Genomic DNA, 15888 nt, shown 5'->3' with positions numbered 1-15888 from the left:
TCCGCGAAACTGATGCATTAAATGCAGCGGCCATGTTCCCTGCCCTTGACTTGGTGTGGTCAGCTTAGAGAAAAGGGCCTAAACCCCCCTCCATCACTTCTGCACTTCCTGTCTCTCTTTTAAGGCGGTTGAGACGATTATTCCATCTCTATTCAATCCGCCTCATCCTCAACACTCGACCTAGCCATCATGTCAACTTCCAGTGAGACACCCGTTTTGCATCCTAATGCGGTGAGTCCTGGCTTTACAAAGTACGATATCGTCGCCTGTGTGCTCACCTTCGTGGCCGCCGTCTGTGTCGCGCTGCGATTCGCCCATCGCAGTCGCAATCGTGACTACGCACTCGATGACTGGACTGCTCTCGCGGCCCTCGTCTATGCTGTCGGTGTCCTGATTGGCACGATATTAATCTCCATACCATCAATTGCGGGCGCGGGATATCACATCACCACCTATACAGTCGCCCAGCTGGATAATTATCTCAAGCTTGCGCTAGCAACCGACGTGCTCTACAACTTCAGCGTCGCGGGGTCTAAGGCTTCGATCGTATTCTTCTATCATCGCATTTTCTCTATTGATGATCATTTCAGGATTTTCATGCGCATCATCCTTGTTTTGATCGTCGGAAATTGCCTGGCCGCCACTTTGGGCCTCATCCTCTCCGACCAACCCGTCCAAGCACAGTGGAACGTTGGCATGCCGTACACATCCATTAACGACCGCGCCTTTTGGACCTCGATGGCCGTTGTAAACATTGTCTTGGACATGCTGATTCTGGGCATTGCGCAGTTTAAGGTGTGGAAGCTCAATATGTCCCTGCGCCGGAAGGTGCTGGTCTCTTTTGTCTTCATGCTGGGAGCGTTGTAAGTGTGGCCTTGGAGCCAGCTCAATTATATGTCCTATGGCACTCACATTAGAGTCTAGTACAATTATCACGAGTATCCTTCGTATCGTCTACTTGTTGGTGGTCGATATCGCCGATTTAACCTGTAAGTTCCCCTACCCCGGCCGTGCTTTATCATTACTTTGAACAGGATCGACTGATCCTATTATAGATACCCTCACTACCGCCGGCATATGGACTAATGTCGAAATGAATCTGTCCACTATATGTGCCTGTGCTCCAGTAATTTACAGCTTTGTACGAATCAAAACGAACGGTGGTCGGAGCACCACAGCAAGGAGTGCTGGCTATAAGGTGGGTAACCCAAACGGCATCATCACCATTGGAAGCGCCAAAGGCATGATCAGGGACCGCTTCAATGACACTGAGAGCGAGGTGGGATTGTCATATTCAGCCTATCACAACATCGACGAGGAAGACGGGGACTCTCACAGCCTTAAGGCGATGGATCGAATCCACGTGAAAAGGGCATTTCAGGTCTCCTCCTAGATAAGCATTTCTTGCATTCATTTTCACCTAAACGGTGTATTCCCGTCGCATATTGATATTGATCGCTGTAACAGAAGACGAAGACTTTCCATATTTGTTCCTGTAATTTTAGTGTGATAAAAGCTTCTCTAAGCAGAAAATTGGCGTATGTTACCCGTTAAGTGCTTTAAATATTGGTTACCAGAGCCCTAAAACGATTGTCTATAAATACATCTTAGCATAAGCGTACGAAGTAGCTTAAATGTTTCTGAGGTCTAAAAGTAGAAGTCCAAATTCTATTATCGGCGGTACCTTTCCGAGTGATTATCTACCCTGCACCGCTGGGTATATAATTAACACGGGTGCTATATCATAGTTTGTCTAATTTTACTACCTCTATCTACTTCATACTATCCGACGCAATCGTGTCTCACTCTGCACAGCTCCCTGGTTGCACCGTGTTTTCAAGGCAAAGGACTGAAAATGACGATACAGAAAAATCAAGACCATAAATTTAGAATTCTCTGCCTGCACGGGATCGGAACTAACAGCGAGGAAGCCGCGCAGGAGCAAGCGCGTAAAGATAATAAAAAGCTTTAAAAAAGGCTTTTAAAGGAAGCCAGAGAGCTTGAAAAGATTAAAAGGGCTCAAATTCGCCAAAAACAGCAAGAACAGCAACAATAAGAGGCTATAGAAAAAGAGCGCCTTAAAGCCGACGAAAAGCTTGCTAAGGCAGCAGATTTACAGCTTCAAAAAGACAATCTAGCTACTTCGAAGCCTCGTACGAAGCGAACGCACCCAAAATCACAGCAATTGCCTACTGAGACAGCTCCTACGCCTCATGAGGAAGTTGTCGAGGAAGTTATTCCCACAAACCGCCGAGGCCGCCCGATCCGGCTCCCCGTACGTGTTCGCTAACTAAAAATTTCCTTACTGAATTCCTTATGTTTGATTCACTGCTACACCATAATTTTTAATATATTTGATTGTTGTATGTTGTTGTAGAGCTTCAATTTGTATATATTGTCAACGCTTAAAAATCGTGCCACTAGGTGGGACGTGCACGGCGCAGTGAGGGACGGTACTAGTTCATTAGGGTTAGGGTTAGGGTTAGGAAATATTACCGCAGTCCACAATTCGATTTGACAGATACGGTAAAATGGAGAGGCGGGGCGGTTGCGTGGGGCTGCGACGATCGTCGGCCTAAGCGTATGTAAAGTAAGTTACGCAGATCGTCCGTGCCTTGAATGCAGAATAGTAGAGAAGATACTCGGTAACCGTGCCGGCGCGCCCCTCTAAGATCCTCGATGAGTGCACTAGATTGATTTCACCGCCTGTATATCCACTTCACACTAATTCTTTGATATGTATTGGTATCAGATATTACAGCAAGAAAAGTGACCCCTTCTGCGCTGCAACCTTGCCCCTGTTACTTGTCCTCACTGTTCTTCCACCCCACAACTATCCAACGTGTAAACGCCCAGCAGGCGCCCTGGCGCGTCTCGGCCTTGACCTGAGGCATTAGGTCTTGTACAGCTTCAATCACGGCCTTGTTCTTGCTTTTTCGCGCGACCAGTTCGTGAATTGGCAGGTTGCATTCATGCATTGCCAGCGCTAAATGTGACGGGGCGTCGCGTACGTCCTCCTCGACTGCGGCTAAGCCCGCAGCGCGGTACAATTTGGGCAGCTGCGGCACCCACGTTGGGCGCAGTCGGTCATCTTGAGGCTGCGAGAGCGTCAAAAGCGATCTCAGCGCGGTGACTGTCTCAATGCGGAAAGAAGATACGTCCGGCTCTCCCCACTGCAGCGCACCGCCGGGTCGGAGCAGCGACACCAGGCGCTCTAGCACGGCGGGCACCTCACTGCCACGCAATACAAATGCCAGGTTACGAACGTGCACCACATCGTAGGCCCCCAAAAGCTCGCTCGGAACGGGCTCTTTGATGTCCCAGTGGCGCAGAATCACGTTAGCGGGCAACCACTGTGCAGGCGGGGCCGCCGCCATGGAGACGTCAAGGCCTTCGAACTTGACTGTATCCGGCAAGCAAGATGCAAGTTCCGTTAGCCATACCCTGTAATGTCACTTAGCTTACTTGTATGGCAGGGAGTGGGATATCTTACGCCGTGCCGGTACCAACGTCAGCGATGCGCAGGTTGGCTCTGTCAGTCGGGATGACCGGATGCAGGAGATAACCAAACAGCGCAATCCATTGATAGTGTTGGAGGTTCATGCTAAAGTTCAGGTTAGCTCGGCAAGATTTCTCATCAGGGGGCCACGAACCGGTTATTGTCGAGGTAGTCCCGCGTAAAGACATAGTCGGGCGTTGTCGAAGCCATCATTGCAGGTTGATCTTAGGGAGCTGAAAACTTTTGTTCGGAGAGAAGGGGACGGATGTTAACCCATAGATATATGTGATCCAAACCGGGATTGCTTGCTCGACCCCTCTGCCTGGCTTCCCCTCACTGCATTCTCGAACTCTCCACTTCAAAGTAGGCCATCCCTGCGAGGAGAGACTTTCAGGAATGTGAAGACTTTTGCAAATACTCATTTATCCTCAACTCGGCCTCCTCAGATGTTCCTCTCTTTCCCTGCAAAGGTCAGCACGGCTGTCGCCGCTGGGCTGCTCGCGCATTGGGGCTACTTCGTTCACGGAGAGCGCGATCTCCAGGCAGCTAATATTGCGCGTGTGCATATTCTGGCTGCCGTCCTCTTGCCATGCCTACTATACCAGCTCCAAGACTTGTCAATGACCGATGCGGTCTGCGAAAGTCTTGTACTCGACACGGCGTACGTGGTGGCATTGTTTACTAGCATTATTATCTATCGTGTCTTCCTCTCCCCTCTACGCAATGCGCCTGGTCCTCCGGCCATGCGTGTCTCGAAGTTGGTGCATGTGTGGGGCAATACAGATCCTACCAAGCAAAACTGCAAGATGTTGCATCAACTTCGAGCGCAGTATGATGATATTGTTCGAACTGGTAATTATACTCGCCCCGCGCTGCAATCATGGTGGAACCTAGCTTTCAAGCCCTGGGACATACGGCTAACATACCGTGCTACAAGGCCCGAATGAAGTGACGCTCTTCGGCTGGGACGCCTATTATCAGGTCCACGGGCCCGAGTCGAAATGTGAACGATCGGCTTACTACGATATCCTCCACCCTATGGTATCTCTCGACACTACACGGGATCCAGTCGCCCATGGCTACCGTCGAAAGTTGTGGGAACAGGCATTTAGCATCAAAGGTATCTACTTCAACTATCGGAATCAAGACTCCCCGCGGCTGGAGGAAGAGCATTTCCCCACTAATATCATCGCGCACAGCACTTGACCAGAATCTGCCGCTTGTTTATCACTACGCCGACTTATTGGTCGAGCAACTGCGCAAGCGACAGGGCACACAGGTCGACCTTTCGGCGTGGTTCGAATACTACAGCTTCGACTTGATGGGTATGCTGGGCCTCACCATCGACTTCAAGAACCTTAGCGATGGTGAACACCCGATTCTCTGGCTTTGGCACATCGCACACAAGAAGCTGGGCAGCCTGAACTACGCCCCGTGGATCAAGCACCTTCTGATGGGTATCCCCTTCGTCGAGCGTATAAAGTACTACCGACAGTTTATGAGCTGGGCGAACGAGGAGCTTGAAAGAAATATCCAGGTGCGTTCAAACCACATATCGTATACGTGTCAAAGACTAATTGCGGTGTCGATTTCACAGGAGAATAAAGGTGAGCGGTCGAACATTATCGGCCTCGTCCTCGGTGATGCCATGAAGAACGGCGGCATCAAGAAGAATTGGAACTGGGTATTGGGTGATTTTGTGCTTGTCGTTGCGGCCGGCAGGTAAGTTTTTCGTCCATTGCTCAGCTTCCAAGTGCTGCAGATCGCATTCTGACCACACACGCGCCAGCGACCCCGTCCGCCAAGTCCTCCCTTGCCTTCTCTTTTACCTCATCCATGAGCCAGCTCCGCTCGCTCGTGTGCGCGAGGAACTTCAGTCCGTCGACATCCGAGACTATCACGCGCTACAACATCTGAAGCACTTCAATGCCTGCATCTACGAGACACTGCGTCTAAACCCAGCTGTGCCCTCGGCAGGTCTCCGCAACCCGCCTAAGGGCGGTATGACCGTGCGCGGTACCTTTATCCCGGAAGGAACGACGATCTATACGCCGCAGTACAGCCTTTTTAGAGGTTAGTTGGTTGTGCACCCGGTTTGAGAGGGTAGTGAGGATTGTATGTCGTACTAATGAAAGTAATCCAGATGAGGCCTGCTTCCTAGAGCCCGATGAGTGGATTCCGGAGCGCTTCACCACCCGTCCGGAGCTGATTTTGAACAAGAGCGCTTTAGTGCCGTGGACGATAGGTAAGACAACGGTCATTATATGATTCCTATTTCGTGAAAATAGCTCTAACCAGATCGGCCCATTTTAGGGAGGCGGTCCTGCTTGGGTAAGAATCTGAGTTTATGCGAGATCCGCGTCGCCGCCGCATTAATGATTTCCAAATTTGATCTCGAGCCAGTACACAGCCAGAAGGAGGATAAGTTGTTCACGCACGCGACTGACTACTTCACTACAACCCTAGGCCCCTTTCATGTGGTACTGGAAAGCCGCTAGATAGTGAAAAGTGGAGTAATAGTTATTTGTTTTGATTTCTTCGTTTTCATTTTTTTGAGCTGTGGGCCTGTCAGTTCATCGATGACTGCCACGCTCGTGACATACGGAAACTTGCATCATACAAGAAGTTGAAGCTGCTGTAAAATATGTTCTGGCCCGTTGTAGTCAAGCTCAGACCATCCTTGATTGAGGCTTCAGAGGACAGTCCGAGTTTTCATGACTAAAGTTGGATTTAATTAGGGTAGTGATCTAGCGACACCAGGGTGTCGTTGGAACGACACCCCCACGGAACTTATAGTTCTGATTGGGGAATTTCCTACAAGTTTCACCATATTTAGTAACAGGACCTAGGGTTAGGGTTAAAGATAACGCTTTACACTTATTAATTCAAGACTTGGGAGCTCCCAAACCTTGCCCCAAGCCGCCCATAACGCGTAGGAAACTCGGGGCGTCTCCAGACGCTAAATACCCGAGCGATACTTCCTTGTGTTCGTTACATTAGGGTGTTCTAGCTGCATCATCAGGTAGTTAGTGAATGGCACCCATCACACCTAGGCCTCAACTAGAGGGAGGGTTACATCTATCTTTGTGAGGCAGAATGATAAAGAATAAAACTGTCATGGTCTTTGAGTTCTGGACTATGTACATGTGTACACATATGTGGCAGTCGCTCTGTATACCCCAGTAAATTCAGTACTCAGAGACACAAGAATAAGGATAATGAAATTCGTGATAATTGGGACGACAAGACCAACCAGAATCAGACCAGGAGAAGCAAGCGGCGTGACTGTGGTGCCAGTTAGCGTTGTGGCTAGGTGATGAGAGTGAGTAACAGGCAAGCAAGGTGCGCTCCTTTTCTGAGCTGTGCATCTTAATTGACTGAAATATAGTCTGGCAGCCCCTAAGGCTTTAATTAATAAGTGTTATCTTTAACCCTAACCCTAGATCCTGTTACTAAATATGGTAAAACTTGGAAGGATATTGCCCAATCAGAACTATAAGTTCTGTCGGGGTGTCGCTAGATCACCACCCTTTGATTATACCGTCCCATAGAGATTTGTTTTAGGTGTTCTTTACTGTTGTATGGACTCGATAACAACATTGCCACTACGAAATCATCATAAACCTTTTTGTGTCCTACGATCGCACAGCTCCTAGCCAAAGCGAGACCCCGGCGCTAAGTTAGTTCTGACTATACATTTCCAAGTTAAATCTGGCCTACATGTTCATTAGTTCGAAATTGAGTTAAAGTTCAGGCGGTGTTTTACTCCGGTGTTCAGGAATCTTGGAAATGGCGAGCTATACGGGTAAGGTTCAAACTGTAGGTCGCAGGCTGACTATACCAGAGGTGGGGGGTAGGATTCAGATACATTCATGGCTTTGCTTAGGAATTGGGCAGTTTAACCACCCGATCAAACAATCAAACTTCCCATAGGTCCTATACGACGTCACTTGATCCAAAATCCTGTTTATTGAATTGAAATTAATACAAGTTGCATTACAATAATAAAAACTATACGTAAGGAGGATCCAGTGAGGATTTTCGGGATTTATTGAGGCTTTCAGGATTTAACTTGAGATAAGTACAGCTTTCTGCGCTGACTTGGATAGGAACTAACTACTCGGAGAAAACAATGTTATTTAGCATGGATTGCTGAACATTCTAGTTTGTCACCAAAAGGAAGTTAGTGCCAATAGTACATATCCTAGCACCTATTAGCACGTAGCCATGTCAGTGTCTAACCTATCGAAGGAAGGAAAAATCCTTTTACGAAGCCACGTGTTGGCCTAGCATGGTGCGAGATGATGAATGTTTACCTATTAGCTAGAGCTCGTATGCGCAATCATTCTAAACTAGCGGCCATCAAACACAGCCCGAGACAGGGTACTATAGTAGTTTCACACACTATTGGGGGACAGCTATAAGTACCCGGGCCGACCGCGTTAATTCAACAAGCTGCGGGAAGTACAAAAAGTAGGGAAAATCTGTTCCGATTTGATTGTTATCGTCGAGCTGTCATCTAAATTATTTGAAACTATTCCTGATACTTGGCAAAACACTCTCGACCATGCTGAGATTCAAGTTGATGTCCCTTACCTGGCTGGTCCCACTAGTCCACGCCTCGCTAAGCGTTCCTGTCTGCTCCTCTGTGTCGTTCCAGGTCACGGCCACCGCAGACAATGCCATCTTCCTCTCACCGCCGAGTGAGAGCAATGAGACCGCGGTCCTTGACTTTTTCTATGACGGCCTCGGAAATGGTACAGGCGCCGCGGTGAAAGGAAGCAGCGCCGTAAGTGGGACCTACAGGATTGACGGCACGTACTGCCGCCCCAGCATCTCTTCGAGTAAGACTGACGTTCTCGAAATCCTGGTGCACGGTCTCACCTATAACAAGTCAGTTTGGTCTGGTCTCGGTTGGGCTCAGAGTACAACTGGCAATCATACGCAGCCGGCCAGGGCTACTTGACCCTCGCCATAGACAGGCTGGGCCATGGCAGCAATCAGCAGCATCCTGACCCCGTCAATATCGTTCAGGGCACCCTCGATATTGAGTTGGAACATCAGCTTATCAACACTCTCCGCAACGACAAATCTAATGCGCTTGGACGCACCTTTGACACTATCGCATTCGTCTCTCACTCGTATGCCAGGTGGCTTGCAATGGGCCTTGCCTACAAATACCCGTCCGATATAAATGCACTGGTGCTCACTGGCTTCAGCGCCAGTGTGGACTTCTCACCCTTTGTGAATACCACCCTCGAGTCGGCCTCTCTTTTAGAACCCCTCCGCTACGGAAGCCTGCCACTCGGATACATCACCACTAAGGAAGAGTCTCAACGTAAGGAACTTTTCTACGCCGGCAACTATTCCCGAGCGGTTGTCTTGTGGGACTATTTGTGGCAAGACACCTGGACCATCGGTGAGACGGGGTCATTAGGTTTTACGCGGTCACCGACTGGGTTTACTGGTGCATTGTACCTAGCAACTGGTGTCGATGATATACTCTTCTGCCAGACGCCCCTGTCAGAGTGCGAGACGATATTGAACAACACACGTGCAGTCTTCCCTGCAGTGACCAAGTTTGGGTATGTGGCTGTAGAAAATACGGGACACGTCCTGATGATGCATAACTCGGCGCAACAGACGTTTGCCGACGTGCACACTTTCCTAGATCAGGCGCTGTAGACTAAATGATATTGAAACTTCGATAAAGCATATTAAAATGGGAAAGTTCAAACCGGCTACAAAAAGCTTCTGTGACGGTCCTGACCCAGGCCTCGGGAACCAGCAGTGGCGGCCTGAGGCACCACCAGGGAAAGGGAACCGAGAGCGGTACTGAGATGGGAATAACCTCATGCGGAACCATAAAGGGAATAGACTGACGCACACAAAGGAATATTTCTCATGTAACTAGCGGGGGAGGTTCTTTCTCTTCCTCTTTCCCTTCTCATGTTTGGTTTTCTCGTTGCAGAGTACTCTTAGAGGATAGGAATCGACTCGTCGTCACATAAAACCAAACATCACTTCCTTTATCTTTTACTCAAGACTGCAAAGCTTGTACAGCAGTGTCAGCAATCTGACTATCGCTCAAGCTACGTCTTGATCCTTTTATTGTATCACCGCTGAGCCTGGAAGACCAAGATGGTACGACCAGTAAGCATGGGTGAGGATCGCCAAGGGCCAGTGCAAGAGGCACAGGCAGACCCGATGGGGGCAAACGAGTCGAGCGAAGCACCGGGACGTCGTTTGACCTTTGGTCTGGAGGACCTTGAGCTGGATGAACATCTGTCGCCTACACAGATGAACGAACAAGAATTTTTGTCGCTTTGCCGCACTGATCCCCAGAGGTTGTTCGACCGGATGTACGAACAGCAGGACAAGAGTGCACAGCAAGCAGAGGATCTGAGGATCCAGAACGAGAAAGAACAGCAGAGCCTGATGGTCGAAGTCGCCAACCTCAAGCAGACCATCCGTGACCAGACAGCTGCTATGAGGGAGCTCATTGAGGAGCGCGACACCGCTCAGGATAGAGCCGACAGGACTGGGTGGGGTACTCCAGCTCCAGAAGGGAAGCACACCAAGAGTACCAAGTTGCCAGATGGGCAGGTGCTGGTGGATGGGAAGGACCCTAAGTTTGAGTCGTGGCTTATCGATGTCGAAGGGAAGCTCGAAGCCAACGCTGACCACTATCCTACTGCCCAGGCACGCATGGCCTATGTGAAGAGCATGTGCAAAGGAGAAGCAGCGAATCACCTGCTTGCTCGCATGAGAAAGGACTCGCCTGATCGATATCATGATGTGGACGACATCTTTGACCACCTTCGTACCCTGTACCAGGACGCCAATAGGGTCATCAACGCCAAGATGGAACTGCGACGCCTCATGATGAGAGACACCAAGTTCCAGCCTTTTCTCTCGCAATTCGTACTGCTTGCTCAGGATGCAGGCTTGGCCACTAGCGAGTGGAAAGAGGACCTGTTCTACAAGTTGTCCTTTGAGTTGCAGCGCGCAATGATCAAAGAGAGTAACGACCCACGCGTCTCGTACCAGGAATTCGTCAAGGAATGCAGCACCACTGCCAATCGTCTCGAGCAGATCAACACCAGCGAGAAGCGTGCACGCCCACGTAAGACCGATACATACCCTAGACCTGGCGAGAGCTACCCAAATCCAGCAACTCCGAAAGCGAAGAATGGATCAGAAGGCCTACCGTGGTTGGAACGAAAGAAGCTGATGGAGGAGAACAAGTGCTTTAACTGCAAGTTGCCAGGGCACAGAGCATTTGATTGCCCTCTGAAGAAGAAAGCACCAGAGCTGAAGAATCTTGAGGAAGTCAGCCCACCGGAGAGTCAGTCGGAAAACGACCATGCCTAGGGAAAGACTCCTCTCTAGGCATTGCGAGTGTTGATTTATCATCTTTGGACCTTTCCCAGTTATTGGGGAGAGAGCAGGATAGTCTAGTCTCACCTATTCGATTAGCTAAGAATGGACTTTCTATTGCCACCAAAGCGTTAATGGACACTGGAGCAAATGGTTACGCTTTCCTTGATATTTTTCTTGCCGAGAAGCTCGCACGCCATTTCCAAACTCACGTAATCCCCTTGGAACAACCCTGTGCAGTGAAAGGGTATGACGGCAAGACAGCCGCACCGATTACACACCTAATACGCCTGACTTTGAAGATACAAGGACGAGTACAGCAGCATCTTCCTTTCCTGATATTAGAGCTAGGGAAACATGATGTCATCCTTGGACGAATGTGGATGGCAGAGCACGGTGTCTTGATAGACTGTCGCCATCATCGGTTACTCTGGCCAGAAGAGGTTTCCTTGAAGGATGAGCTGTTGTCCAAGCAAGACCTCTTTATCCCCAAAGCAATCCTCTCCCGATCGAAGAAAGTTTCCACAGAGCATCAGAAGGATGCCGATCGACGAGATGGTCTCTTTAATGAAGAAATCAGACAGGAGGCTACTGGTGAAGCACTATGTGAGACTACACCTGTGGATACTATCCCCAGATCACGTTGGACCAGCCACCGAAAGGAACAGCTCGTGGCGTTGGCAAAGATGAACCAACAGTTGAGCAGCGCGCGTAATGACCTCTCCGAGGAAAAGGCAAATCCAGTACACCGCCAGAAACAAGCCAAGCCTGCGAAACCGAAGCCTGAGGTGCAGATAGCACTTATTGGGGCCACAGGATTCGTGAGGTGCTTGAAGGATAAGAATACAACCACCTTCATGACGAGCTTCCATGAAATCGAAAAGGTCATACAGGATAAACAGGAAGACCACCTAGGAATTGAGGAGCTTGCTGAGATTAGGCAGAAACTACCCGAGAGGTATCAGGAATACGCGGATGTATTCTCTAAACGGGAATCAGACAAGCTTCCAGATCATAAAGGCTACGATCATCGGATTGAGCTAACCAGCGAGCAAGAGCTAGGTTACAGCCCCTTATACCGAATGAACCTGAAAGAGCTTGAGGCTGCGCGAGAATATATCCTGGACAATCTGAATAAAGGTTTTATTGTGCCTAGCAACGCACCCTTCGCATCGCCAATTCTCATGGCATCCAAGCCAGATGGAGGACTTCGATTCTGCGTGGATTACCGGAAGCTGAACGCTCTGACCAAGAAAGACCGATATCCACTGCCGCTAATTGAAGAAGTCTTTGAGCGGCTGAGCAAGGCAAAGATATTCACCAAATTGGACATACGGCAAGGTTTCCATCGCATCAGAATGAGCTCGGAGTCAGAGGACTTGACAACCTTCCGATGTCGATATGGAACATACAAGTACAAGGTGATGCCTTTTGGGTTGACAAATGGACCAGCAACTTTTCAGCGACTGGTGAATGACATCTTTATGGACTGTCTTGACAAGTTTCTAGTAGCGTTCGTCGACGACCTACTGATTTACAGTGAGAATGAGCTTGAGCATCAGGCACATGTGAAATTCGTGCTGGAAAGACTGAGAGCAGCTGGGCTGCAGGCTGCAATCCATAAATGCGAATTCCATGTCAAAACCACACGGTATCTAGGATTCATCGTCACGCCAGAAGGAATCAAGGTTGACCCGACTAAGATCGATACTATCCTGAAATGGATGGCCCCAGGAACTGTGCGAGGAGTGCAATCGTTTCTAGGGTTCTGCAACTTCTACCGGAAGTTTATACGGGAATATAGTCGGATAGCCAAACCCCTGAACCGCCTAACTCGGGTAGATGTCCCCTTTGTCTGGGACAGCGACTGCGAACTGGCATTTGAGAAGCTAAAGAAGTTGTTAACCGAGGCTCCAGTGTTATGCCACTACCAACCAGAGCGATCGACACGGGTAGAAACAGATGCCTCTGATGGGGTGGTCGCAGCGGTCTTGTCGCAGTGTTGCGAGGATAACAAGTGGCATCCGGTAGCGTTCTACTCGGCAACAATGATGCCAGCTGAGAGGAACTACGACATTCATGATAAGGAGATGCTCGCGATCATCAAGGCCCTGAAAGAATGGAGACCCGAGTTGATAGGGCTCCAAGGGGAGGAGCGGTTTGAGATCCTATCCGACCACCGAGCTCTTGAATACTTCATGTCCACAAAGTCATTAAACGCCCGACAGGCGAGATGGTGCGAATTCTTGCATGAGTTTCACTTCACTCTAAAGTATCGACCGGGCAAGGCCAACGTACTCGCGGACACCTTGACCCGACGACATGGTAATGAGGCAGGCAATCTGGACCATCGGAAGAGGATTCTACTCCCAGAAGAAGTCTTAGATAGCAGAATCATTGAGGAGCTGAACTGCGGAAAGTATCCACAGGCCGATAACCTGGGAGCAGAAGTCCACGTGGTCATGGCTGGGACCGATCTGGTGCCTCGCGCCATAATGGCTAATAAGCAATATGCTGCCACAGCTGAAGCAAAGGAACGAGTAGAGCACTCGGGAGAGGACTGGCAAATTATCAACGAGACGGTACTATTCAAAGGCCGCTTATACGTTCCTGAGGAAGGAGACCTGCGCACACGTTTGTTGGATGAGATCCATCGCCAACCATCTACTGCCCATCCTGGAAGGACAAAGACTCGGAGCTTGGTTAAAGAACGCTATTATTGGGAGTCATGGAGTAAGGATGTGAACCGTTACCTGGACAACTGCATGGTGTGCAAGCGGACGAATACTTGGAGGGACCTGCCTCCCGGACTGCTGAACCCGTTGCCTATCCCAGATCGACCTTGGCAACATATCTCAATGGATTTCATGACTTACCCGCAGGACCGCAAAGGATACAACACAGTATTCGTGATTGTGGACCGACTTAGCAAAGCACCAGTGTCAATACCTTGTCAGAAAGAGACCACGGCCAAGGGAATGGCCCGGTTGTGGTTGGAGAATGTGTTCCGCTGGACAGGACCCCCTGACTCTATTGTATCAGACAGGGGTGGTCAATTCGTGTCAGAATTCTGGTCGGAGGTGTGCCGCTGCCTTGGAATCAAGCTGAAGCTGTCAACTGCCCACCACCCTCAGACCGACGGACAGACAGAGATCGCCAACCAGTACTTATCACAGAAGCTGAGAGCATTTGTGAACCACGCGCAGGACGACTGGTCAGACTGGTTGCCGATGATGGATTACGCAGCAGCAACCCTACCTCAAGAGTCGATTGGACTGTCGCCATTCATGGTCGAGAGGGGATACCAGCCACGCACCTCATTCGATTGGAAGTCACCTGAACCACCAAGGAAACTAACCCTGAACGAAGAGGATGCCAAGTCATGGCTAGGTCGAATGCATAGCGCCTGGGAAGTGGCGAGGACGAACCTCCAGAAGAGTCAGGAGCGACAGCAGTTGACGGCCAACAGGAAGCGCCGACCACTCAACTTCGATGTAGGTGATCATGTCATGGTTACCACGAAGCACTGGGAAACGGGGCGGCCTAGTAGGAAGCTGGACATCCAGGCAAATGGTCCATACCGAATCAAGAAGCGAATTGGCAACTCTTTCGAACTGGAATTGCCGGACGGGATCAACGTGCATCCTGTATTCTCACCGGAGAAACTGAGGCGAGCGGCAACCACAGAACCATTACCAGGACAGCTGGAAGAGCCGGCAGAGCCTATCGAGGTGAATGGACAGGATGAGTGGGTGGTTGAAAAAGTATTGGACGCCCGGGTACGCTGGAAAAAGCTTTATTACCGGATAAAATGGTTAGGTCATGACATCGATATGGAGTGGTACCCAGCCGGAAATTTCAAGAACGCTCCTGTCATGTTGAAGGAGTACCATGACTGCTACCCAGAGAAGCCAGGACCACCGAAACACCTCCAGGAATGGTTGAAGGCAGCGGAGGAGGACAGATTCGTGCCAGACGGGGGAGATGACAGCATGCTTGAGGGCAAGCATGGCCTAGAAGGGGGGGTAGTGTGACGGTCCTGACCCAGGCCTCGGGAACCAGCAGTGGCGGCCTGAGGCACCACCAGGGAAAGGGAACCGAGAGCGGTACTGAGATGGGAATAACCTCATGCGGAACCATAAAGGGAATAGACTGACGCACACAAAGGAATATTTCTCATGTAACTAGCGGGGGAGGTTCTTTCTCTTCCTCTTTCCCTTCTCATGTTTGGTTTTCTCGTTGCAGAGTACTCTTAGAGGATAGGAATCGACTCGTCGTCACAGCTTCTAGAAGAGGACCTATCCTCACACTACATTAAAACAGAGTATATTATCTAATTTGATATTAATAACTATTATAAATTTAATGTATCACAGTTAAGATGTATTTTGTAAGTTGATCTATAATAATTATTACATCTATATAAATAACTCTAGTGACTGGATCTCTAGACTTTAGTAGTCCTTGGATAAAGTCAACTATAATACTGTCTTCTACTTATATTAGTACTTCGGTGGGTTGACTTATCAAGCAAGTCAAGCCGTGCACGGTTACAAGCGAATGTACGCGTACGTGGTGTTTTTCAGGGGGTACATCGAGTACTATGGTAAAATGTATATATTGCTGTGTACTATCTGAATATGACACCGACGCGTTCTTATACCCTCATTCCAGACGAGATCACATGAGGCCTCGCGCGGCCTGCGGCCGATGCGCTAGTGCGCGGAATCTTGATTGCTTTAGTAAACCGACACTGGATCTCTTTTACAAATTGAGTTGTAATTAGGTTCCAAAAAAACATAAAAGTATATAGAAAAATATAACATAAAGATCGAACAACAAACTACTAGTGTAAATAAGATCTAGAAAGGTCTCAGGCCATATATAGGCTGGTCGTTAAGAAACATATTAAAAGAATTAATAATATAACAAATAAATTAATAAATCTTCTAAATCTATTTCCTACTTAGCCTTGAGTTATCTTCTATTTGTTTCTAGTCCTCTTAATA

At 49.1% G+C, this 15888-nt stretch overlaps 5 protein-coding genes across 5 annotated transcripts; 4 read left to right on the top strand and 1 right to left on the bottom strand.

Annotated features, from left to right (window-relative positions):
• Window positions 1-189: 189 nt before the first annotated feature.
• On the top strand, window positions 190-1393 carry TRUGW13939_04811 (uncharacterized protein; the record flags this gene model as incomplete). The annotated part of the gene is made up of 3 exons (XM_035487978.1): window positions 190-863; window positions 925-989; window positions 1056-1393. 3 exons carry the CDS (start codon window positions 190-192, stop codon window positions 1391-1393), a joined length of 1077 nt encoding a protein of 358 aa, XP_035343871.1.
• Window positions 1394-2801: 1408 nt separating this feature from the next.
• TRUGW13939_04810 (uncharacterized protein) lies at window positions 2802-3709 on the bottom strand (the record flags this gene model as incomplete). The annotated part of the gene is made up of 3 exons (XM_035487977.1): window positions 2802-3444; window positions 3494-3604; window positions 3654-3709. The coding sequence occupies 3 exons, from the start codon at window positions 3707-3709 to the stop codon at window positions 2802-2804; spliced, it is 810 nt and encodes a 269-aa protein (XP_035343870.1).
• A 236-nt stretch (window positions 3710-3945) lies between these two features.
• Window positions 3946-5997, top strand: TRUGW13939_04809 (uncharacterized protein; the record flags this gene model as incomplete). The annotated part of the gene is made up of 7 exons (XM_035487976.1): window positions 3946-4351; window positions 4437-4619; window positions 4699-5036; window positions 5097-5221; window positions 5289-5572; window positions 5643-5744; window positions 5813-5997. 7 exons carry the CDS (start codon window positions 3946-3948, stop codon window positions 5995-5997), a joined length of 1623 nt encoding a protein of 540 aa, XP_035343869.1.
• A 2069-nt stretch (window positions 5998-8066) lies between these two features.
• On the top strand, window positions 8067-9184 carry TRUGW13939_04808 (uncharacterized protein; the record flags this gene model as incomplete). Its single annotated transcript, XM_035487975.1, has 2 exons — window positions 8067-8343; window positions 8394-9184. The coding sequence occupies 2 exons, from the start codon at window positions 8067-8069 to the stop codon at window positions 9182-9184; spliced, it is 1068 nt and encodes a 355-aa protein (XP_035343868.1).
• A 456-nt stretch (window positions 9185-9640) lies between these two features.
• On the top strand, window positions 9641-11594 carry TRUGW13939_04807 (uncharacterized protein; the record flags this gene model as incomplete). Its single annotated transcript, XM_035487974.1, has 3 exons — window positions 9641-10625; window positions 11357-11485; window positions 11548-11594. 3 exons carry the CDS (start codon window positions 9641-9643, stop codon window positions 11592-11594), a joined length of 1161 nt encoding a protein of 386 aa, XP_035343867.1.
• Window positions 11595-15888: the final 4294 nt, after the last annotated feature.

The sequence above is a fragment of the Talaromyces rugulosus genome, chromosome II (genome assembly GCF_013368755.1).
Source record: "Talaromyces rugulosus chromosome II, complete sequence".
NCBI classification, from domain to species: domain Eukaryota; kingdom Fungi; phylum Ascomycota; class Eurotiomycetes; order Eurotiales; family Trichocomaceae; genus Talaromyces; species Talaromyces rugulosus.
Note: the sequence above shows the minus strand (reverse complement) of the source record. Positions and strands in the feature narration are given on the sequence as shown.